The 26745-nt window shown below is 41.8% G+C and overlaps 1 protein-coding gene across 1 annotated transcript; it reads left to right on the top strand.

Moving 5' to 3' along the window:
• Window positions 1–447: 447 nt before the first annotated feature.
• On the top strand, window positions 448–26745 carry bcl2l13 (BCL2 like 13). The gene is given in 8 exon segments (XM_034223342.1): window positions 448–578; window positions 1650–1854; window positions 4267–4353; window positions 4783–4939; window positions 13133–13205; window positions 13306–13434; window positions 24007–24687; window positions 24689–26745. Coding segments are annotated over 7 exon segments (1542 nt in total). The 5' UTR covers window positions 448–578; window positions 1650–1712; the 3' UTR covers window positions 24962–26745.

Here is a 26745-nt window from a genome sequence, read left to right as displayed (position 1 = left end):
TTCAATGCCACCCCAAAAATATTACTGGTTCCATCCTGGCCACCCCACTGAAAATGTCCTGGCTCCGCCACTGAATACAGGAAATCAAAAAAATAAATGTGAATGTCCCCCCCACATTCAGGATGCTTCCTACGCCCATATGTTTATGGATACAAACTGTGCAAAAGTTCAGGTTATTGAAAGGTGCTTTAATGACCTTGATGTCATTTTCCAATTAGGGGAATTATGTTACACACGCTTAACTGATATCCTTTACGTGCAGTTGCTAGGATACACTGGAAAGCTTACTTAATTCTCAATGTCATACACGTTTACTTTAAAGCTAAGTCACCTTATCAGTGTTATTTTTTCAAAAATGGTAGGACCGTTCGCCACTAATGAGAGTGTTATTTTGAAAGGTATGACAGGAAGGTTGGTGCTGTACTTTCGCCAGCTTGTATCTCTCTCCAAAGCACACCGTGTGCTAGTGCTGCTGCCAGTGGTGCTGTGCCTCTTCAGCTGCTGCTGCTGGGGACTGTGTCGCATATATTCCTTCAACTTGTCGTTTGTCAGCACCTGTTTGCCTTTGGCCAAGGACGGTAAGAAATGGACTCCAGTTTGGTTGCATTTAAGTTACATTTAAGTTTTTTGCGTCACCAAAATAGCGGATAAAGCGTGTCACGTCAAGCTAGCTATAGCTTGCGTATGTGCCGATGTGTTTCGGGGAAAGGAACGAAAACCCGGCTTTTTTTTAAGTGTAACTCTTATGTAATTTGTCCGGTAACGTTAGACAGTTCATTGTTTAACGAGCAATGGCTGGTTCATGAAGTGAGCAAATATCTTGGCTATTCTTTGGGTCCATGCTGTCACTTTGAAAACATGAAGGACAAACTTAAAGTATTTAGTTGTGTTATAATAATTCAACAAGTTATAATATTTGTATTTGCACATACATTGGTATAACTCATTAGCCAGCAAGAGGTTTTATTTTGACAGTTGAATCCGGAAGTTGTAGTTTTTTTTATTTGTCAAACTTGACAATTTGGTCCGCATGGTGTCACCTCCCCTCTGGAGGACAATGTGATCGTTTAAACTCAACCTTTCTTTAGTCGGTAAGGTTTTAAACGGTGGTTTAATATCCAGAAAACCACAGTAAACGTAACAGTATATAATATACCCATTTACATTGACTGGAAACATTTGTTCAGTAAAGGCTTTTGTTGAAGGTTTTTTCACGCCCCACTGTTCACCACGTGTAAGTGGACTGTGTCATGATGTATGTACAGTAACGTTATATAGCCTGCATGTGTGAGATAGGCATGTCATAGTTCAATCTTCCTCTGTTATTATCAGTTATCAATTATGCAGGCAGCAAAAACGACATGACCAATTGAAGCTTTATCACCCCTTTGCCAGATGGGCAAGTGATGTCCACCTGGCACAAAGAGCATAGGATAATGTGCTATCATGCTATGATACACTTAGTAGGACATTTATAATCAGTCATCTACCGAACAGCTGTTTTACAATCCAACAACAGATGTCATCAGGACGTTTTTTCTACACTGATCATGTTTTATTAATGGGTGCCAGATTTCACTGTGCAGCCTCAATCATGATTGTCTAAATAATAAGTAAATGATCCTCCTCCTTGCTCCTTTTTCCCTCAGGTGAGACGTCCAGCTTTGACTGTAACAACGTATGTGCCTGAGAGTCTGACCCACGTCTGTTCAATGGCTACCTCAGGCCCCACCTCTTCTGCCTCCATCACTGCCACTGTGCCGGAGGGTTTCCACTATGAAACCAAGTACATTGTGCTCAACTATCTAGGAATGCTGCCTGTTAATAGATCACAGGCACGCAACACAGTTCAAGGTGAGAAGAAAGACTTTAGATTAGCGGCTAATTTGGTTCTTAAAGTACTTTAGTGTGATTAAGGTATTGATTCAGTCTGAAAATGCAGAAATGCAATGTCCCCAAAAGACAAACTACTCATTACTGAAGTGTAGCTACTGCCAAGGTTATGGACCTCTCCACAGTGTCTTCACTTGTGCAGTGTGTGCGCCGCATATCTCAGGCAAACCTCACACTTGTGCAGCCAGTCACACCGCACACAAATAGAGTTGTGTGCTCATGGCCAAAAAAAGAATATGCAGGGTGTGTAGGCAGCTTGCCACCTGTTTTCTAGCTCCATGTAGCCTTCTGTGACCTATTGTAAGAGACTTGTGTGTAATTTGAAAAAGACAGTTATGGAGTCCCCAGCGTTTTAGACAAGTAGATGTCATGTGAGGTTCCCTGTAAGCTCATCTTCAACTTTTCCAATATGGTGTCCAGAGATGCAAAGACTGGTTTGACTTGTATTGCAAGTTTGTGCCCCAGGCTTGCAGCATGCCTGTTTTTCATTTTGTAGCATTTGTGCTTAGCATACAAATGACACACAACAGTTTGAACAAATAGTTATGATGTTTTTGTCTCACATTTGGAGATGTGTCACATTGGTAGTTATTTTATAAATATGTGAAGACTTTTTGAGACATTTTAATGAGGAAACAAATATGATGTATTAGAGAAAGAGAAACATCACACCTAGAAATATAAGAAATGTTAGCATTTTATGCCATGCATGTCATTCCCTCTGCACAACCAAAAAAACGTTGTATTATTTTAAAGAAAACCGTAGCGCCAAATGTCAAAAAGAACACGTTTTCTTTAATTCTGGTCCCTTATTGTTGTGTGCGTGCTCAGAATGGGCGGAGGAGGGCAGATAAGTGGCTGATCCCTGCTTTCCGCTTGACCCGGTCCAATTTCTGACAGCCTGTCATGTGGAATCACTGCAGGATAACTCACACGCCATTGAACCAGAGCAGAATAGTTGGCCGGTTAGCTGTCTGGCTGAAAGCTGAAACAGCACCGAGCCCAGGAAAAACCAACAGTGGCCCTCGGGGCGTTCCTATAGGGTGAGGGGACACAGAGAGAATAGAGAAGGGTTCTGCTGAGCGTCCTCTTCCTTCCTGTTAAAAAACAAACAAACGCCAGTTTGTAATTTCAACAGTGAAAAACACATCAGTTAGTTTTTAAGAATGATACTTCAAGGTCATCGTGTTTCGTCCTCTATTGGCTGCTCGTCCCCAGTTTAGCTGTTCTTAAAGAGTTCCATGGTAGTAGAAAGAACCAATGTCTTTGGGTTGAGTGTGTAATGCAGCAGGGTCACCCTTCTTTATCAAATGACTGCTGGTGGATTTTCCCAAGCTAAATAGCTACATTCAGAATGTGTTTAGCGTGACTTAAAGTCATGGTCACACAGCAGCAGCCTTTGTGTCGGTTTCACCTCTCACATGGTTCCACATTCCCCCAGCAGTGCAGACTGAATCATGTAAATAATTTACTTAAAAGCACAATGTGTAGGAATATCGGTTTCAGTTCGTACACGCGACATTCAAAGTGAGCCTCTTTTCCCTGGTTAAACAAGGTTCAGTTATGACCTCAGATTCATTTGAGTTTGGAAACAAGATTTGCCCGCCTGGTTTTTCGCCCTAATATTTTTAATTCTTTCACAGCTGATAATTGAAAGGCGTAATTTATGTATGAGCAAAGTATTTACCTTATTTTTTAAAGAATATCCAACTCATTGCTCCTTTTTAACATGATCTATGAATGTGACACAAGAACACCAGTATTGGTACAGTATTGCACGTAAGCATGCAAACATTATCCCCCCCCCCCCCCCCCCTTATACATGCACTACTGCTGTGTTTGGCAAACTGTGTTTAGAGTCATGCCAAATGTGCAGACATCATTAACCTGTCCTTATGAGTCAAGCAAATACATATACATCCCATTTTTATAATCAAATCCAATAATGTCAGTTATTTTTACTTTTAAATGTCTTATGTTAATATAAATCTCTTTATATATATTTTTGTTTTGAATTGCACATTTTTACTTTAACTTTTTCTTAATGGACATATATTTGATGTAAATATTTTTATTTTACTTGTTTATTTTTAAAATGGAGCCACTTTCACAAACCCAATCTCTTCTGGGATAAATCAAGTATTTGATTCTGATTGATAGATTTGATAACATTTCAGATACAGCTGCAGAATTCAACATTTCAAAATAAATAGAAAGCACAAAAGGGAATGAAATATTTCTAGTCAAGTGTATGTGGCTTTTAGTGTTTGTTTTAAATTATTTTTAAAGTGCTATATACTGTATATTGTATAGAATTTAGGAATAGTGAGTCTGTTTGGCCGTTGGTTCATGTCATGTGTCTTTCTCTCTCAGGAGATGCTCTGATTGACAGTGAGAGTAGCACATTGACAAAAGGCCATGAAGAAGAGCTGAGACAACTGGAAGATGAAATTGCTGCCTGTAAGTGGACACACACACACTCCATGTTGTCTTTCCCTGTGCCATTCTTTGTTCATACCGTGTGTCTGCCTGTGTAGTGGAATCCAAAGTTCAATCTTTGTGAATGTAAAACATGAAATGTATGCATAGAGAGAGGACTTTGGTTTCTTTACATAACCACGGTTCTCTCAGAAGCGTGAGTCAGTCACTCACCCTTCCTTGTATATGTGTAGCAAGGACAAGCTTAGATATTTGATTGACAGATAGACACTCATTTTCTACTCAGAGAACTGGACTCACATTAGTAACCCAGACTTCAGACTAACCATCAGCGTATGTGTTGATGTGCATTTAATTTGTGGAGCAAACCACACATTTTTTTTTCTTCTGCAATGTGAATAATTTCTTTAAATGATCTGAGTCATCCTTCCCCTCCTCTGTGTGGAGCAGCTTGTTCCACATCAGGCTTCGACCGGCACACATCGCTGGTGTTTAACCCGACCGTCCCAGAGACCTCCGTAGAAGACTGCCTCGCTGCCGTGGGAGACCGGGTGGCCGTAGACCTCGACACACACCTGGCAGCAGCCGTACACACACTCCTCGAAAGGTCAGTGGTCAACTCTTTGACTGTCATGATGCAGGGTGTCCGCAGGGTCTTAAAAAGTATTAAACGGCATTTTCCAAGGTATTAAGAAGGTCCACAGCAACGACAACATGAAACACCCTTTAATTTACTGAAACAACATGTCGGGAAACCCCCTCAAGGTGGCCCCATGCATAGCGTGCCATAAAATGCTGCTTCTTATTTTAAGTTTTGTTTCGTTGCCTTGCTCCGCTCTGTGGGGGGGGGTTGGTTATCTGCTGGTGGACTACCTGAGAGATATACAGCAGGAGAACACGCCGTCCACCGCGGAGAATAAACAGAAGGGCAACCATGACAACCATGCTCCGGGGTCTTCTTCGCTGCTTTTGGTGTATTTTGTGGCGGCAACAGCGCCACTTACAGGCCTGGCATATGCACTACAGCGTTTCCAGCATTTCCAGCGGTCTAGTGTGAACGGACAAGTTAATGAAGCGAATGCGTGTGAACGGAAGACTTTTTTGCGTTTGCGTATGTGTTTTACTGTATGCGTCCTCGTGGGGCCGGGGTCTAAGCCAAACTATATCCGGTCACAGAGATCTGCTATTTTAAAGTAAGGTCAACACATATCGACCCTAAATATAGTCTATATTAAGAACGAGAAAAGTCTTAACATATATATCGTTTTTTGTAAACATATGATAAATATGTGAGGGTGATGACGTCAGAGCATCGTCCTATGTGCCGGGCTTAGCCCCGGACAGCCCCAGCCCAATTTAACCCCTGGGTATTTGTGAGGGAGCTCCTATATGGCATTACCCCGCTGAAGCTCACCAAAGTTTAATATATTTCATAGTTCAAAGTTTTGTCAATTGTTTTGTTTATTGGTCAAATCCTGGTTTCTAATGGTTTCCGAGGAGTTTTACTGGAATGAAAGAGCACAGAGTACAGAAGCAACAAAGCAGCATAAACCTGACCTTCACAGAGAGGTTGAAGTTCATGTGGAGAGGAGGCTTCTGTAGTCTGTCTGCACTCTGTTTAGTTGTGCTATCTTACAATCAATATAGTAAATGTGAGGTAAAGTGTGTCGCCAATGTAACCGGTTAGAACTCAAAGTTGCGATGAGGTCTTAAAATGTATGGAAAGGGTCTTAAAAAAGGTCTTAAAAGGTATTAAATTTGACTTCAGGATTCCTGCATATACCCTGTGATGGATTGTATAATATATACAAAAGTAGTGCAGATGAACAATGCTCTGAGATGATCACTGCCTGTCTTGACTGCTCAGAAATACTTAATCCAAGATATATATTTCATATAGAAACAGAATTGCTGGGTCGGTTCAGCAACTACACTGACACTTTCTTATCCAATAATTGCTCTTTTCCTCACTACAATGTATTCACACTATATTAATATCGTGTGGGATAAATGTGAATCTTAGTGTCAATATTCTTAACCTGTTGCTTAAGGTAGTTTTCTTTTTTAAATGAATGTTTGAACTTTAGCAGAGATTGGCAAATACTTTGTCTTGAAACTGATTGAAAAGGTTTTGATTCATTTCTAAATGTACTGAGATTAACTCAATTACAAGCCGACAGTTGTTGCTTGATGTTATTGTCATATGCGCACACACACACACACACACACACACACACACACACACACACACAATTATTTGAGACTTCATACAGATGATAAAAATCCCAACAAACCTTTGCAAATTGTATGAATTGAAGCGAGTTGAAGATAAATTGTTAACATGAGCAAGAGAGTTAATCTGCTGGTGCTTCTGTAGAGTCGCTGCGGGCCAACACATAAGACTGGTTGTCCTGGGCAACTTCCAACTGTCTGTGTAGCACGTTTTTGCACAACTATTAATTTGCAATTTGGAAAAAAAATGTAATTGCAGTATTTTGAGTGACAGGGAGGCTTTGTGGATAGTGTGCTGGACTTGGAATCAGGGGATAGCAAGTTTGAGTCCCACTGCAGTCAGCATGTCGTTGTGTCCCTGGGCAAGACACGTTGTTCCTGTGGGGATTGTCCACAGTACTGAATGTATGTTAGTCGCTTTGGATAAAAGCGTCTAACAAATCACATGTAAAGTAATATTGCAATTGTGATATGACTCATGATATTCGAGGAATTACAACTTTTCTTTCATTATTCTAATTTTTATTTTAAAAAACATTAAAATAATCATGGTACTTTTTATTTTATTCGACACATTTTGCCTTCTTATATTTCTATTTAGATAACATTCTAATAATTTTTCAGCCTTATATGAGAGTTTAACAGGTCTTGTACGCTTTTCATGGATATGTAAATATTAGTGCTGTCAAAATTATCGCGTTAACGGCGGTAATTAATTTTTTGAATTAATTGCGTTAAACGCATTTAACGCATGTGCAGAATGGCCCGCCCCATACGTGCCACCAGTGGCAGCGCCAGGGTATGGCTGGGGTAGGCTACACCCATACCAAGAAATGGCTTAGCCCCACCTTGAACAATGATGTTAAAGTAAGCAAAATAAAGTCTGCCAACTCGCGCGGAGTAAATTGCACAGACAGCAGTTAGTAAGATTGATTTCAGTAGCCACGGTTTTGAAAACTTTTGTCACGTAGTGATCGTCTTCTCAATAGAACATCTTTGATAACGGCGTGGTGTTGTTGCAGGAAGTCCCGACGGAGAATACTTTTGCTGTAGTACAGGGGTGCACATAACTGGTACGCAGGTTATGTGCGTAATCTGAAATGCGTACCGTCACTTGTGTCACAAAGCGCATTTGCGTACCGACGTAGGCCTACTTGTGAAGCTTTTCCAGAAGGCGGTTAGATCACCGGACGACAGAGTCGGTCTCCGTGTGCACAGACAGGGCTGCTGTTAACGTCGGTCTGTAGGCAGGGCCGGCCCTGACCAATTTGCCGCCCTAGGCGAGATTTTAGATGGCGCCCCCCCCCCCAAAAAAAATAAATAAATAAATAAATAATTCACACAGAAGCTGTATATGTTTTTTGGGATATTTTTTTATTTTAACACAAATACAACATTAAAACCTATAATTGCAGTCAGCAGCCTCGCCAACACACCAGTGCTTTCTAAAGGCCTATTCACACATGGCCCCTCCACTTGCTCCCTGCTGAGGTCAGACAGGGCAACAAGTTGCTCCTCTGCTGACAGGCACACAATCCACCTGTACTGATATACAGTCCGTGAGAGACTAATTGCCTCACCTTAAGAGCTGGATGTGTAAGAAGTACAACCCAGAAACATTTACTAATTTAAAACAAAAGCTGCTTTGCTGAACACTTAAACATACTACTTCTGGGTACCGAAATATTTGCTATCAATCACTTCAGTCTTGGTTAAAAGCAAGATTTAGCCAAAATCCAACCATTAAAATACTACAGGCCTCAATCTCACACCTCAACACCTTACCTTTTAGCCTGACTCTCCTTGCCTTTCTTGAAGCAAAATGATCTATGACATCATCATAAGACAGCTGTTTTGAGACCACATGGTTGATGCTTATGATGGATAGTCCACTGAGACGTTCTTGTCCCATAGAAGCTCTCAGGTAAGTTTTGACCAGTTTGAGCTTTGAGAAGCTTCTTTCAGCAGCAGCCACTGTAACAGGAAGAGTGGCAGAGATTCTCAGAGCAACCCACAAATTGGGGTACATTTCTGTCAGCTTCTTCTCATGAAGGAAGGTCAATAGTTCCATGTTTGTCATCTTCTTTGATGGCAAATGTGGAACATTTTGCATTTCTGCAGCAAGTTCCCTGCCATCAATGTCTGGTTGTCCATCATGGGTCAGAGCAGAGCTCAGGGTTTGACAGTGCTTTGGCAGTTCTTCGTTTGATGTGGTGGGAAAGTTGATGAGCACTCCAAACTTGTCATTTACCTCTTCAAGGTGCTGAAATCTCTCATCAAGTGAAGAGAGGGCTGTATCCACAACCACATTAAAAAATGTGATTTCCATTTCCATCAATAGGCTCATCTGGAGACTCATAACCAAACTGCCGTTTTGTGGATCTCAACCGCTTTTGCTTGAGAACAGACTCCACGTTCATCTCCTCACACATCTCCTTTGCAGTTGTCTGTGCATCAGAAAATCCAGTCCTTCTGTAGCAGGTGAGGGAATCTCCTGTTTTCTTCAGCAGGTCGACAGCCACATCTAACTGCATGGAGGGTGACTGCATCAGTTTGCTCACATGCTGGATCTTGTAGAAGAGGATGTCATACCATATGGTTGTGCAAATGATAAAACGGTAAGATCCAATCTCCTCAGCCAAAGACTGGGCTTCAACTCTCACCACAGGGTCTGCAGTTGTTTCCCTCACCTCCAGAAGAGCCTCTCTGATTTGCCCAGCCTGGTACATTACTGCCTCAACGCTTTTTATCCTGCTTTCCCATCTGGTCTCTGACCACGATTTCAGGGTTGTTTTGACATGTTTCAGCAGGATGTCCCATCTATGCGTGGAGGCAGAGAAGAGTTTGTACAACTTTGTTAAATAGCCAAAGTAGCCTATAGCATCTGGTGAGCTCTTTGCAGCATCAGCTACCACCAGATTTAAGGTGTGAGCACCACAAGGGACAAAAAAAGCTCTTGGGTTCTGCTGAAGCAACCTAGCCTGAACACCTTTATTCTTACCCTTCATGTTGGCACCGTTGTCATACGACTGTCCTCTGCAGTCCTCAAAGGGGATGTTAAGTTCCTCCAGCCTTTTGAGAATGAGCAATGTCAAACTTTCCCCTGTTGACTGCTCTGCCACAAGAAAGCCCAGGAAATGTTCTTTAACCTGTTGTTTGTCTACTAGTGATACTATCCTGACAATAACAGAGAGTTGTTCTTTATGACTCAGATCAGGAGTGCAATCCAAAATGATGGAGAAATACTTACACTTTTTATCTCTTCCACAATTGTGTCCAGTATTTTAGAGCTGATTGAGTCAATCAGTTCATTTTGAATTATTTTGCCCATATAATGTGTGTGACTGCCAGCTCCACTTGCCACCCTACCAACATGCTGCTTTATGACTGGATCGAATTTCTTTTAAAAAGTTGCCATTGTCTGGTTGGTTTAATGTGTCTGTGGACCCCCTCAGAGCCAGGTTTCTCTCTGCTAAGGACTGAATTATTGCCACGAATCGGGTGAGAACGTCGCGCCACCTATTTCTCTCAGCCTGAGCAAGGGCCATCTCTTGCATATCTATTGTAAGCCCCCTGGCAAGACGGACGTCTAACTCCTTCCATTTTGCCATGTTTGTGTTGTGCTCCTTGCTTTCTTCATGTACCTTGAGCAAGTGACTTGCATTTTTCCAGTCCTTTAGTCCTTCCCTATTGAGTATGTAATTTCTCTGTGAAAACATTTTGCAGCAGAAGCAGTGCAAGCTATCATTCTTTTTTGAATACATCAACCAGCTGCTTTTGATTTTTTCTCTGTTGATTAAGACTCTGTTAAAATAGTCTTGCTGACACCTTCTCCCGTCTTTTTGTTTGGGAAAGATAAAACTAGGTTTCATTTGATATTGTCCACTCTGAACAAACTCTGTCCTGTCATTATCAGTAAGAACAGATGGCCAGTCGGCAGGGTCTATTGGTGAAGCCTTTATTCCTGATGCTGTATAACTTGGCTCTGCTGAGGTGGAGGGGACAGGAGCGCTTGATGCTGTATCACTGGGCTCTGCTGAGGTGGAGGAGACAGGAGCGCTTGATGCTGTATCACTGGGCTCTGCTGAGGTGGAGGGGACAGGAGCGCTTGATGCTGTATCACTGGGCTCTGCTGAGGTGGAGGGGACAGGAGCGCTTGATGCTGTATCACTGGGCTCTGCTGAGGTGGAGGGGACAGGAGCGCTTGATGCTGTATCACTGGGCTCTGCTGAGGTGGAAGGGACAGGAGCGCTTGATGCTGTATCACTGGGCTCTGCTGAGGTGGAGGGGACAGGAGCGCTTGATGCTGCAGGGCTGGGCTCTGCTGAGGTGGTATGAGGCCCAACAAATTTCAATAGTGCATCTGGAGCGAGAAGAGAAGTATATGTGACCATCAAGAGATGTATTATATTTGCTAGACCAAATTATATTATAGAAATCAGAAAACAGGAGCAGCTCACAAAATAATTAGAATATCATGGAATATATTGCCTCCATGTAGAATTGATGCATTTATCTCTGCAAAAGGAGCCCCGACCAAGTACTGAGTACATATTTGAATAAACTTTTCAGAAGATTGAAATATCTGTATTATAAATCCTTATCTAATATTATACTAGATACAGGATTATTGATTTTCATGATCTGTAAGCTGTAATAATCACAATTAAAACAAAAAAGGTTTGAAATATTTCACTTCATGCATAATGAATCTAGAATATATGATTAATTTGTTTTATTAAATTAAAGAAAAACAGTTCTATGATATAGTTATTCTTTTAGATGCACCTGCATATTCTGCGACTTACCAGATGGCAAAGAAGCAGCTACATACATTGTAATATAGCATATTAAAGATAAAGGCTAAGGTATGCAGTATTTACAGTAGTGACAAGCATTTTAACACTGATGTAAACGTTACACTATTGATTATTGAACATACTTTAGACAGCATAAACTGTAAGGCAATACAATTAAAGGCCTACAACTATAAATTATTGAGGGGATGTAAAAGGAATAGCATTTTAATGACTATCATTATTAGCCTATTACTACAAGCAGGGCAAACATTGGCTCACCTCAACAGATATAGTAGATGATATATAGCAGGTGATGTAACTCTTTCCAAATGTCCCTGAATTTAAGGTGGGAGTAACGGTAATAATTGACGTTAACTCTAAATGTAACTATTGACTAGCAAACAAACGACCTTGCTATCGTCTAAAAGTAAGCTAGCAAGTTTAAACTGTTCCATCAACGGTAACTACAATCCATTTTTTGACTTTGTTTAATCATCATCACATTAACGTTACTGTACCTTTGTCTTTCTCCCGTTTGTCCTCCTCCTCTTTTCTTTTCTTTCTTCCCCGGGCACCAGATAACTTTGTTCTTTTCGACATGCTAATTACCGTCTTTGTTTTCTTCTCCCGAGTCAAAGCAGGTCAAAGGCGGCGGGTCAAGTGTCAGTCAGTGACACTTGACCCGCCCCCCTCGCTCCTTGAGGACATAAACAGCCTGCGGGGCTGGGGCAGTTCAACTTACCTGAATTAGGGGGGGGGGGGGGGGGCGCCGCCATAGTGTATGGGCTCTGTACGCAATATAGACGTAGTTCTGTTAAGATAAGATAATAAGATGTACTTTGTTGATCCAAAATCGGGAAATTGCTTTATTTAAAAAATTTAAAAAATCACAATTACATTTTTTTTTTTTTTAATAAAATATATATTTCCCCCAATTTTCGGCGCCCCCCTGGCTTGATGCGCCCATAGCATTCGCCTATACTGCCTATGCCAAGGGCCGGCCCTGTCTGTAGGCCTACAACGGAATTGTGCCAAAACTACGCCAACCGGCTGCGGAGGGAGACTTCTCCCCCCCCCCCCCCCCCCCCTTCACTGGAGAACTGCGCTAAAACAGCTGATCACAACGTTCACACTGTGGTCACGAAGTACTCCACTAGCCGCCCCCCCCCCCTCTGTTGACTTTCCTGAAGTACTCCCCCGTTGATAGAAATCAACAAGTAATGAATTAAGACCCCACGGTTTGATGATTGATAGGTGTGTGGGTTGTCTTTCATTTTGACACGCAGAAATGTTTTATAATAAACATAGATACTGTATGTTAAATGGATATATCCGCCTTCTTTCATTTATCTTTCCATTCCCACAACAATATACATAAATAAATGGCATATTTTGGACATAGTTCGAATGGTGATTAATCATGATTAATTAATTTTTAAGCTGTGATTAATCTGATTAAAATGTTTAATCGTTTGACAGCCCTAGTAAATATACAATTTATTTTGTTCGTTTTTAGCATTGCATACATTCCCGTTACAAGACAAACGCATGCAAATGACATGGAACATACAGTAACATAACAATACAATTTGAACCTGGAAGAAGCTGTGGATTTTTTTTAATAGCTTTTGGAAGGTGAACAATAAAGTCAATTTAGGATCTTAAGTATTAGATGGCTTAACAATAATTATTTTTATTCTAGGTACATTTAAAAAAATGTCAACACTAAATGTAGTCCTTACCAGAGATGATGTCTGCGTGTGTTTCAGGCCTCTGGACTACGAAAGATTTAGAGATGCGACGCGGGATCTCTCGACATACACAGAGGGAGGCTGGAGCAAGGTGAGTCCCCCTGAGGTTTATGAATGTCTCTTAACTGTGTGTCTCTACAGCTTTGATTTCTTTATGACCTCTCCCTTAAACTGCTACTCCTCTCTCACAGGTGCTCGTCCCTTTTGTGCTGCTCCAGGCTCTACAGAGCGAGGGGGAGTCGCTGCAAACTCTCTCACAGCTGGGGGTGCGCTTCTTAGAGGAGGACGAAGCAGGCTACATCATGCAGCATGGGGGATGGGTGAGTTTTAACACACAAAGGAGGAAAACCATTATATGCGTCACCTTTCTTTTAATACTTTGGCATCTGAAAGTGTTGTATTATGTGGAAACATAATTGCACTATATTTATATCACTTATAATTAAATGTACAGAACTCAAACTAGCCAGAGGAGGGCAGCAGTGAGCTAGCTGTACAGAGGTGGATGAAGTATTCAGATCCTTTACTTAAAGTGGACCTATTATGCTATATTGGAAACATATATTGTAGGGCCATACCTATACAAAACATGTCTGTGACGTTTTTTGCTTAAAATACCAAACAGATCACCCATTGTAGCCATGCCTCATACTGCTCATACCCCTCTTTTGCAGCCCTGTTGCAAACAGGCTGATTCTGCTTTAAATTGAATGTCTGCTGCTAGCCACGCCCCTTTGTAGCGTCACGCAGCGTTCCCCTGCTAGAGAGATTTCTACCGGGAGAAGCTCAGCTAAACGCTGCGGTGATTAAATGCCATGTTATGCTCCCAACCACTTCAAGCTTTATTTCTGAAACAGTATGGAGCTCAAACCTTTCTCTCTCACAGGGTTTACCACAAGGACATTACGTTACACATATTCTCTCCAGTAGCCTACAGCGTTAGCTCTATGGTTAGCTCTGAGTGTTAGCATGCTTGCTAATGTAAACACACAGCATATTACTCCCAAACCACGCCGCGCATTGTTTCTGATACAGCACATAGCTTGACATGTTCTTTCTTAAGTGTTTACCGCTAGAACAGTGCCATTATTTATATTTATATATATATCCACTTTACAACAACTTTACTCTAAGCCTCCAGCAGACATCCTGCTGAATACACAGACACACAGCTGCGACTGTATACGGAGACGATAGGTTGGGACCTCTATGGTTGGGACCTCTATGGTTGGGACGTGTCACGTGTGCCGGAGACGATAGGTTGGCACGTCGGCCGGATGTCGCCAATGACGTAATAGGAGCGAAAAAGAGTACGGACAAAAAGAGAGAGGGTTTTGTTTTCTGACACTTAGTGAGTTCCCTGACACATATTTATGTATAAAATACATCAAAAAGTGCATTTTGCATGATAGGTCCCCTTTAATTGAATTACTAATACTCCAATGTAAAAATAGTACTGCATTAAATGGTACTTAAGTAAGATGATCAGTATAATGTAAGCATGATCAGGAACATGTACATTAAGTATTAGAAGTAAAAGTAGTTGCAGGAAAAAACTATACATTTTTAAAATGAAAAGGAAAACATTTTAAAAGCTGAAGGTACAAACTATTTTTGAATGAACACATTAATCAAACAATGAGTAAAACAAATGGTCAACCCACTCATTGTTTGTGTTGTACTTACATAGGATTTTGGATATGTTATCTACATCAAAATATCTTATTTTAAAGTTATTTTCAAGGTTAAAAAAAAAAGTGGAATAGAAGTATAAAGTGGCACTAAAAGAAAATACTCAAATAAAGTTCACGTACTGCTAACTTTTACCTCAGTAGAGTACTTGAGTAAATGTACTTAGAAGAGGCGCCGGTGGTGTTCCTTGTGTGTCGGAACAAGCAGCGACACACACTGAACATTTTGCTTATTTATTCTCACAACACAACGCTTTAAGCCCTCATCATGCAATCAAAACTAGAATCTATCTTTTTCTCAGGTCAGAATTATTATATAAGCAGGCTAAGATATGTTAGTGAGGATATGGAAGGCATATTTTTGATCTTGGAGTCATCCTTTACACGCTGGCAATGATCCTACACTTTAGACCTAATGCCGGACATAATTCAATAACTGAGACTTTTTTGGTCGACTAACGTTTAGTTGACTAAGGGGCAGCTCTACACGTTGCCAAACATGATTAAAATGTACATCACATGTAAAAAGTATGCTCGTAATCAACATAAAGAAAATATGTAATTTAGGTTTAATTTATTTTGCTAGTGTAATACAAACAATTACAAAACCAGCAGCCACTGTCCTTCTCCTTTTGTGGTTATTCACAACTTTACCATCTATCTATTGACCTAAAGTCACAGTTTAGATCCAAAAACGGTATTTCTATTCTATATTATGTTGCTTGTTCTTATAAGGAGAGATTACATATGTGCATATTCATGAAGGTGTATTTAACTCTGCTCATGGTGCTGAACAGTCTGTGATATGACCTCAGGTGAGAAGGCCCTCAAATAAAGCATCTCCAGTGTGCTGTTAACTCATGCAAATAAATGGAAAGCAGGAATGTTTTTATATCATCATACACATGCAACTATTTCAGCTACAACATGTTTTAGATTAATCCTACAGAGGATGTTCAATGTTGTAATAAGTGGAGCACTGCGTCACAGATGGCTCCCTATGAAGGTCAGGCTGATGACGGGGTCACGTGACTCGACGCGTTAGCCACCGCTCCGGTCGACATTACCTCACCGTGATGATGCTCTGCCCAGTTTTGTGCAATGTAACGTGAACAATAATGCTCTGGTTCCAAACAAAGCGCCATTCTTGTTACGTCACAGGAGGGGGATCAACGGATGATCGGGGGCAGGATCAGGGATGGAGAGAAAGGAGGAGAGAGGGATTGCATTAGGAGAGTGGCGATGGGAGGGGAGGGAATAGGAAAGAGGGAGGGGTGAGAGATGAGGGTGGGCATAGTGAGAGCAAAGTGAAATCTCCATTAGTTTGACAGCCGCCTGCATGCACACTTCTGTTTCATCACTCCATCGCTAGGACTGCGCTGTTTGACCCAGGCTTTCTGAGACTCCACATTGAGGTAGGATGTTACACTGGTGACGAGGAAGCAGCTACAGAGTGTGCTCATTGGTCTGGATGTATGCGTCCTTGTGAAAGAGTGACCGTGCAGAAGTGACAAACTCTTTTCCGCTATATATGTCTCTCCTATCTCGCTATATTTCACAATGCATGCATGCAAAAAGCATATGGCTTATTTGTTCTTTTAAATTGTAGCACAATATTCCATTAAATGTCGAGTTGTAGTGCGAAAAAACAAACAAATGCTAATGGATACTAAACAAGGAACATCAAGTACTTTCGTATAAGAGAACAGAAGATGGAGCGCACGAACATGATTTCGTTTTGCGACAATTTTCAGGTCTTAAACGCACATGTTAGTATGGGTCACTTTCCTGTGAAGTCGCTAGGTTTGGGGGCCTCCTGTAATTCCTTTTGTTAGATACAATAGAATACAATAAGGATTATTATGACCCTAATGTGGTGTACACTTCATTTGGCAGGAACAAAAAACCAGCAGCCCTCAGACAGTGCACAGCCGGGGGGGGGGGGGGGGAGTAGGACATGATTGGGGGGTCAAGGGGGAAGGGGCTGAGAAAAAGAAAATGGCCTACATGATGATGGTGGACATTGTGAAGAAGAGGGGTTACAGTACACATTTTTAACTGGAGAGCAGAATTAGGTGGTTGTAGTGTCTGAACACCAAACGTCCACTCTTGGATGTCTCTATTATTTTGTCTCCTGTCTGTCCGTCCTTGTTGTGGTCTCTTCTTTCGGAGGAATTAGACAATTGTCCTTCAGAGTCTGACACTGAAAACTGCTTGGTGGGACAACAGTCATTTCATATTACCGTCCTTGTGAGCGTGATGTAATTTGACTCCTGAGGTTTAAAAGTGGCACACCAACATTTACACCTCACCTCTTGGCAAAGAGAAAGGGATGATGTAGTCATACATCATGTTTTTACTGCATATTTGGTCATAAACTGATAGGCAAAGCAGCATATCTTCAAAGGTAATAAAGCAACGTTAACAGGCCCTCAGTGTTATTCTGGCAATAGCTGCTGCCTGAAAGCAGGGAAGTTGCAGTGATGATTCTTTTATTTATTTCAGTAATTTATCTAATTATTTTCGCCATTTGCATAAACAGAAGACAGAATACACAAACAACGAAGGTAAGAAAAGACAATAGTGATAGCGATGGAGTCAAATAATACAAAATGTTAAGTAAGAGATAAGAAAAAACCATTAACTATGTTAACTGCACATATTATGGTTATGGATTCTGTCATGTTTTCAGAAAAAATGGGTATTAGGTATTAGTTTAAATACACTTTATTGTAATATTCAGATCATTTTTGAACAATTTGAATGTTGGCTTTGTTGGTTTTAGTTAAGCAAGATGCATTTTGGTGATGATATTTTTAAGATAAGGTGCTTTAAGGGCACGTCACTGTGCAGCCACACTAGTGCTCCCCATGTTATGTAACCACCCTCTCGCCAGCTCTGAGGTGGGGTATGTGCATCACTGTGAGTGCCTGAGCACACTGAGGAAGCCCCCAAAAATAACTCTCATAATAATCCTTTCAAAAATATAATCACCAGGGACTGGCCCACTTGTAGCTCTCTTAATAACTTGTACAGCAGCAGCGTCATGGCCGACGGCCAGCGCTCAAACAGGGCACCCATCCATCCTCTCCGTCCCTCCGTATATCCATCAGTCTCACTGCTGCCACAACACTAATGATGAGGTGGCAAAAACCAATATTTACTGATGCAGACAGTGTGGCTACACATAACAGCAGTTTGCCCATGGCTGTTGCAAAGATGCAATAAAATCATTCCGTCCTAAAGTTCTCTTTTGTATCCAACACAAGCTGACATTGTGTGTTGCTTAGAATTAGGATGGAGTATTCTATTGCGCATTGTGATTACAAATAAATAAAGTGATCAGTTTCCTTGATTAAGGTGAATAGCTCTACATAAGTGACTTTGAAAAGAATGTAGCTCCCTAACATGATATGCAAACAATAAATCTAGCCTGCTTTAAAAAAAAATCTCAGTGTTTGTATTTTTGTAATCCTATTTACATTGTTGATAGTTTTTTGTAGATGTGTCCTATCTGCAATACGAATATGTATTCCTTAACAAAAGAAAAAGAGAAAAGATAAAGTATTTGCTTAACCATTGTGGAGTCAAAAGCTATTGTTGAAAGAAGATCATTTTAATAAATACTGTGTTAGTAGCATTTTTATTTGTGGATGAAATAGTGACATTGGCTCAGGGTCAAATGGGACTGGCCATAGCCTGCATAGCCTTTCTGGGTGACATTAAATGAACAATGAGATGCTGATGAGCAGTCCCTCTCAGTCGGCTGCTGTGTGACCTCTCACAGCTCTTGTCCGTTAAGACATAATGACATAATCCTTGTAAATTTGAAGAGCATGTTAACCCAAACTAGAAATGCAATGGTTTGCATTATCATAAAAAAAATCAGTTAAAAACGTTTGCCTTCTTGTAGTCTTGTGGTTTAGAATTTTGTATGGAAGTGTGCCTTTTGTAACATCTAATGTTTGGATTTGCAAGTGGATGCTGCATGTTGACGGTATGTGGCAGTCACTTGGCAATGTAGCAAGCACTCGTAAGTGTGTCGCAAAAAGGCAGTTGGTTTCCTTTCCAAACATCTCCGTGTTTTCCAAGAAAGCTTCAGTTTGAAATGGTCTTTCGGGCAGATGAACAAAAGGGTAAAGCAGGGACAGGTAGGCTGTACCCAGCAGGAATGGGAACTTGTTTTATATAGCTTGTGTTTTCCTTGAGGCGAGGGTGGAGATGTGTGAAACACACCTATCAACAGTATCACACCTTAAGTGTGTTTCCAAGCTTCAGTCCGCTTCAACATAGCAACGTCGTGGAGCATTAAATCAAGACAGTGGATTGTCTCATCAGGTGCATCTTTTTCGGTATTTATGCTTTTCTAAATTATTGACGCTGATTTTAAAGTTGTTTTCAGGAGTATTTGTTGTTAAGGAACTTGGATTTTCTTTCACATACATTTTTAACGAAGATCAGAACCTAACTGCATGTTATTACTTACTTATGAAGTAAGAAATGGTTTGTGCTTGTGCTCTACGGGTTGGGACTGTATATATACAGTGGGGCAAAAAAGTATTTAGTCAGCCACCAATTGTGCAAGTTCTCCCACTTAAAAAGATGAGAGAGGCCTGTAATGTTCATCCTAGGTATACCTCAACTATGAGAGACAGAATGAGAAAAATAAATCCAGAAAATCACTGTCTGATTTTTAAAGAATTTATTTATGGGGTTGAGATCTGGAGACTGGCTAGGCCACTCCAGGACCTTGAAATGCTTCTTACGAAGCCACTCCTTTGTTGCCCGGGCGGTGTGTTTGGGATCATTGTCATGCTGAAAGACCCAGCCACGTTTCATCTTCAATGCCCTTGCTGACGGAAGGAGGTTGTCACTCAAAATCTCACGATACATGGCCCCATTCATTCTTTCCTTTACACGGATCAGTCGTCCTGGTCCCTTTGCAGAAAAACAGCCCCAAAGCATGATGTTTCCACCCCCATGTTTCACAGTAGGTAAAGTGTTCTTTGGATGCAACTCAGCATTCTTTCTCCTCCAAACACGTCTAGTTGAGTTTTTACCAAAAAGTTATATTTTGGTTTCATCTGACCATATGACATTCTCCCAATCCTCTTCTGGATCATCCAGATGCTCTCTAGCAAACTTCAGACGGGCCTGGACATGTACTGGCTTAAACAGGGGGACACGTCTGTCACTGCAGGATTTGAGTCCCTGGCGGCGTAGTGTGTTACTGATGGTAGCCTTTGTTACTTTGGTCCCAGCTCTCTGCAGGTCATTGACTAGGTCCCCCCGTGTGGTTCTGGGATTTTTGCTCACCGTTCTTGTGATCATTTTGACCCCACGGGGTGAGATCTTGCGTGGAGCCCCAGATCGAGGGAGATTATCAGTGGTCTTGTATGTCTTCCATTTTCTAATAATTGCTCCCACAGTTGATTTCTTCGCACCAAGCTGCTTACCTATTGCAGATTCAGTCTTCCCAGCCTGGTGCAGGTCTACAATTTTGTTTCTGGTGTCCTTTGACAGCTCTTTGGTCTTGGCCATAGTGGAGTTTGGAGTGTGACTGTTTGAGGTTGTGGACAGGTGTCTTTTATACTGATAACGAGTTCAAACAAGTGCCATTAATACAGTTAACAAGTGGAGGACAGAGGAGGCTCTTAAAGAAGAAGTTACAGGTCTGTGAGAGCCAGAAATCTTGTTTGTTTGTAGGTGACCAAATACTTATTTTACCGAGGAATTTACCAATTCATTCATTAAAAGTCCTACAATGTGATTTCCTGGATTCTTTCCCCCCATTCTGTCTCTCATAGTTGAAGTGTACCTAGGATGAAAATTACAGGCCTCATCTTTTTAAGTGGGAGAAACTTGCACAATTGGTGGCTGACTGAATACTTTTTTGCCCCACTGTACTGACGACATTATTTTCATTGTGTTACTCAATTCCAACTTGATTTAAGGGGTTAATGTCAGTTTAAGTATATTATATCACTGATTCATGACATAAACGTGACATGACAGGACTATAAATACAGGAGAAGGATTGATGAGTAATTCTTCCTGAATACCACCAGTGACGTTTAGCTGTGGATTTGATACCACATGGCATCCCTGTCCTGTTCTGTCTGGCTGATGGCTGTAACCTGAGAGCGAAGCTTTTGTGCAACACTCTCGCTCTCCCACATGCAAATCAGCTTATGGAGGAAGCAAATGTTGGATAACGGTGGAGTGCTGATAGATTTAATCTCTACCCTGCCTCCCTGGATTCAGCTGCCTTTGCATTGGCCCAGTGTCCTTGTAAGGAAAGTAACCTTCACAGCCTGACCATGTCCTTTAAAAATCATCTCTGCATAGGTCAGCGTTTCACATGTGGGGCGCAGCGATGTGATGGGTGGGTTGCGAATGGACGCAATAAACGGGAGATTCTTTTTTATTTTTTATTTTTTTAAATACATTTTTTGGACCTCAGACCGGAATCGAACCTGGGTCCTCGCGGGCGGTAGTGGACTGTTACAACCGGAGACTCGCAACGGCAGTGGACTTTCACAGCGCTACCGGCGCAGCGGCGCAGTAAAAGTCCACGGCCCACCTATGCAAGAGCCAGCGGCCCACCTATGCAAGAGCCAGCGGCCCACCGGGAAAAGTCCCGAATCTCCCGATGGCCAATCCGAGCCTGCTCACACACACACAACTGAAACCAAAATCATTTACAGACATATGTAAAAAGCTTTCATACACACATGTGAAATGCTCTCACACACACACACACACACACACACACACACATACACACACACACACAATAGCGTTGCAGTCGGGAAGAAAAGCAATGTGGAGCGGCACCTCACCACTTCATAAGGAGTTTAACCGTGACACTTTTCGAAATCCCGTTTGTGTCCTCCCACTTTACAAATAGCCTGTTTATTATTATTTTTTAACGCAAGCCGTCATCACCACGGAGGAGCACACAGCCTCTGTGAGCGAGCGAGACACGGAGAGAGAGCTAGAGAGAGCACACCTTTATCTATTTAATATAGCCTAGTTGTACAAAATAAAATAACAAATCATTCCAATGTGTACTGTAGGACAGTAAAAAAAAAAAACGGTTTAAAAGGGGAGTGATTAGTAAAATATGCATAAATAAAAAGAAAGAATGCTAACTAGATAACATAAGATCAGAATAAACAAGTTTAAATGATTTGTTATTGGTTGAGATCATATTCTAAAGATGTTTGGATTATTGAAAAGTATACACCTCCCTTTCATCTGAGTGTTGAGAGCTGTATCCATACATCCATTTTGTGCTCAAAGTGCACCAGATTGATGCAAAAAAAATCTTCCCGGGGGTGCATGCTCCCGGACCCCCCTAGTAGCTCACGACTTGTTTTATTTTTTGAAAGTAGCTCTCATCCTAAAAAGGGTTGGAGACCCCTGTTATAGAACAATATACATTTGACAATTTTAAGCTTGGCCTACCATTTTATTGGAGCGAAGAGGAACAGGTGGGGCTTGAAAAGGCCCACCTGTTCAAATGACAGAAAACGTTTGAGAACCACTGGCATAGGTCAATAATGGTTTGCATACTGTGTGCTGTCTTGGAAGTTAAACGTTGTGTGGGTCACATGCAGATTGGGACAGGAACATAATAACCCCCTCACGTTCTCAGATGAGACATTGTTGCCTTCTCTGCTGTCAGAACCTTTCTGTCTGCTGCACCCACACATGCCTTTACGCCCTCCTCTGTTTGAATCTTGACCATTCATGTCACACCTTATGTGACATGTGACATGCAACAGAGAAGCTTGCTTACGACCGACCCAAAATGTAGTTTCAACCCAGTTTCTTTCCTGTTAAACCAGATCATTGATTTTTTTGTTGTCTGTGCCAATTTGTAGAAACTATGTTGAGATATTCCCCAGAGGATGAATCCTACAGACTTTAATGATCCCCTTAAATTCCTTTTATTAAAGTATTTAACAAATATTGGAGGGGTATTTGTGAAATTCATTCATAAGATAAACTAACCTTTTGGTGATAACCTTTTATGCCGTGCCATCATCAGATCAATGATTTATTGCGTCCAATACTTGTTTTTTTGACCAAATACATAAGTTAAACTAATGTTATTCCCTTAAGCCTTACAGTAGCTATCGTTTGTGTTTAGAAAAGCAAATATTAGCATACTAAATATTATAGCTGCTTAACACTAGCATGTTTTCAATGTCACTTTGAGCATGTTAGCATGCTGAAGTTAGCATTTAGCTCAAAGTACTGCTAGGCTAGAGTACATCCTCACAAAGCTGCTAGCATGACTCCTTGTTGGTGTAGCATTAAGTAGGATAGCTGGATTAAAAAAAGTCATAATTTGTGTGCAGTGCGTTTTATCAGATTGTTCTGACATAACATGGGCTGCCCTTTTGTGATGTAAGAGGAGAGATGTTAACGTGCCCAAGTCCAAAATGAGGACCGGTTTAAACCTGGCCTCGCAGGGCTGTGTGTGGGCGGTGTTGCTAGACAATGAGAGGATACAATCGAGTGAATAAAGATGTTAAGAAAGACATGGTGTGAATGGCAAACTGCCATTCACACCATGTCTTTCTTAACATCTTTATTCACTCGGCATGTTCACACATATGCCCTCCAGTGAGCGTGCATCCTGCTCTCATTGTAAACACTCGCTGGCCTACATACTGTAAATTCTGCATCACGTCTCTGCACACTCAGCAAAGTGGAAAGATATGTCTGGTACGGTCACTCTCATGCTACAATATATTTTAGGTAATATTCTGACTTGATAAAAACAGTTTTTTACCTTCAAAGTCAAACCTGTATTTACTTCTACAGTTTGATTCCTTTTAATATATTTTGCTTCAGTAAGTCGACCTGTGTTAGTCAATCATTCCCAAATGATCATATGATTATGGATGTTATATAATGGCAGAGCTTTACAGAGGGCTCCAGATGTATTGCTGATACATATCTGCAATCCACTAGGTGGCATACAAGGGTAACTTAAGCTATAAAGCAGTGTCAGTTGAAAAGTGACTTTATTTTGACTTAGTTTATGATTCTAAAGTAGCATCATGGTGAAAAACTCCTCTGCCATGTTGCATTATACAGATTATCACATTTCACTTTTCCATCTATTACTCAAAATTCTTAAAAAAAATATTATGTTGACATCCTCTCTGTCTCTGTCTATCCCAGGGTGAAGTATTCAACCTCGAGTCAGAGGACGAGCGAGGTTTGATCATCGCTGAAGACAGCAACGACATTTACATCCTCTCCGGGGACCAGCACCCTGACCATCTGAGCCCCCCCTCCTCGCTGCTCTGCACCGGAGAGATCAGCAGCGGGCAGAGCTTGTGGCAGACGGAAAGCTTACCCGCATCTCTGGCCGGCCACGAGTCCTGGGCACAGGTCAGCGCCATGGACCCCGAAGACGTGAAGAGCCTGGACAGCAACGAGGGCGCGGCGGCTCTGGCCGAGGAGCGCAGCGAGAACAACTCGTCGAACTCGGACATTGTCCACGTGGAGCGCGAAGACGCCGAGCTGCTGGAGGACGTGGCAGCGATAGACGAGAGCATGATGAGCATCCTGGGCACGGAGAGCGACATGGCCGAGCTCCGGGAGGAGTTCAGGGGCCAGACCCCCCCCGTCACAGAGTTGGCCGACAGTGACTCCACGGCCCCAGCCTCCCTGCTCTCATTAGAGGAGCCGGTTGTCATAGAGACACCTGCAAGCTTGTCCGCAGAGCCTTCCATCATCTCCTTAGAACCTGAGCTTCCTCCCCCCGTCACTGAAGCCCCCCCTCCCTCTGAGCCAGAAGCACCTTCATCTGTTCCTGAGCCAGAACCAGAAGCTGCCCCAGTGCCTGCTGAGGTGGCCCCCCCCATCTCCAGCCAAGGAAACCCCGTTATCAGAAGCAGAGCCGGAGCCTGTCGCAGTGCCTCCCCAGCCAGAGACTGAGGCCCCGCCCGCTGAGCCCCTGGTCCTGGAGCATGCATTGGCCCCTGTAGAAGCCCCGGTGGAGGAAACCCCAGAGCAGCCGGAGCCCGAAGCAGAGCCAGAAGCAGAGCTCTCGCTACTGCTGTACGGAGGCGCTGCGCTGGTGCTCGCTGCTGCCGTGGCCTACAGCTTCATCAGCTACAGGAGGAAGTAGCACATCTCAGGGGAGGAGAATGAAATTACAAGATAAGGAAGAAAAAAAAGTATTGGTACACACATGGTGGGACTCTTCTTGCCAAGTGTGTTGGATGCATTAAATGCGTTTTTTTGAAGGTTTAAGATCTGTGAAAATGACCCCCAGCAACAAAAGAAAACATCTCATCTGCAACCGTACTACTGGGAGTCCTGCTCCACAAACACAGCAGGAGGAACCCATGCACTCCACTGTTCTCCTATTTCTTTTTTCTCTCTTTATTCCTTTTTGGTTAACTTCCAACTGTGTGTTGAAATGCTCCAGCCTTTTAGAGCCACAGATTGGAAAGTTTGTGAACTTTGATCCCTCTTCTGCTAGTTTCTGTTTAGTCTGTGGCTCTTTCTTTGGAACCACTTGAGTCAGTGTACCTACTGAAAATCCACGGACCACGCTTCCTTGATGAAACCACAAACATTTCCTGTTTTTCTGTGGGACTAAAGGTTTTCTGGCTTTCTCCCTTTCTATGCAACAAAACAGCACTTACTAATATCTCCCCCCGTTGTCTGTGATTCTGATTCTTTCTCTCATTCACACAACAAATGCATGACCTATGGAGGAAACCAGTTATTTGATTTTACGTGTCGGTTTCACACACAGAACAGGCGCATTAGGTTACAACTATTGTTCCTCTTTACATTCTGCATAACGTATGTGTATGATTTCACAGCAGGTTTTAATTTCTGTGTATTCAAACATTAAAAAATGTTGCCCTAGAATTGATGAACGTATGGAACTGATACATCCAGCCTGTTCTGCCATCATTGGTATGCACATTTTAATATACTGTGAAGATCCAAAACAAACTTGAAAACAGCAAGTAATCTTAGTTCTTATTGTATTTCTACAGTAAGGGGTCATCTAGTACTTTCTAAAGATACCCCAGTCCTCGTGTGAACTGCACCTCATTCTGTTAGCATTCGCTAAAAAAGAAAATGTCAGCCACTGTAGTACATGGATCCCGTCATCCAATCATTGAAATCGATTTCATGATTGAATTTGCTGAATGGGCTACCACACTTCCTTAGACAAAAAAACACATTTTCTCTGCAGTTTTTTTTACATCTTTACTTTCTCCGAGCCCTTTTAGTCCTCAGTATTCTTTACTATTACTGCTCGTGATGTAACTCTCTTATGCCACAACTTTTATTCACAATTGCCCCTGTTGGGAATGTACCATTCCCACACCCTCCCTGTGTAGAAAATGAGGTATTAAAACAAAAAGGGGGTCCTTCAACAACACTAACCAGCATTGTGGTTTTATATTTACATAAAGAACGCTGTGATAAAGATTTGTTTTGGAAGTCAAATTCAACCTCTTGGGTTACAAGATGTGTTTGCCATATCAACCAGCTAAGGAGAGTTTTTAAACTAAATGTGAACTGTTAGAGGGGAATGTCCCCGGACCCCCCCATAGTCTGTGTAGAGGAAATGAGTTATCTTGCACTTTGAGAACTTGTGTCATTGAGTTGTGCAGTATCACATGATTTTGGGGATATTATGGTAAGTTGTATCACTGAGAGCTTATAAAAGGCTGCAAAAACATGGTGCACAACAGATACCATCTTCTATGAAAGGATGTATCCCTGTAAGTCAGTGGTAACCTTAGTAATACTGATGGCCTCAGACAATGCCTGCTTCAAAGGGAAACTGTTAAAGTGCAGAGCAGGATGGATGTCCAACTCTTTGTACCTTCAGTTTCCTACAATACACGGATATGAAAATAAAACAAAACATTTGAAAACCTA

This window comes from Gymnodraco acuticeps, unplaced genomic scaffold, assembly GCF_902827175.1.
Source record: "Gymnodraco acuticeps unplaced genomic scaffold, fGymAcu1.1, whole genome shotgun sequence".
Lineage (NCBI taxonomy): Eukaryota > Metazoa > Chordata > Actinopteri > Perciformes > Bathydraconidae > Gymnodraco > Gymnodraco acuticeps.
This window is presented reverse-complemented; position numbering and strand designations above follow the sequence as displayed.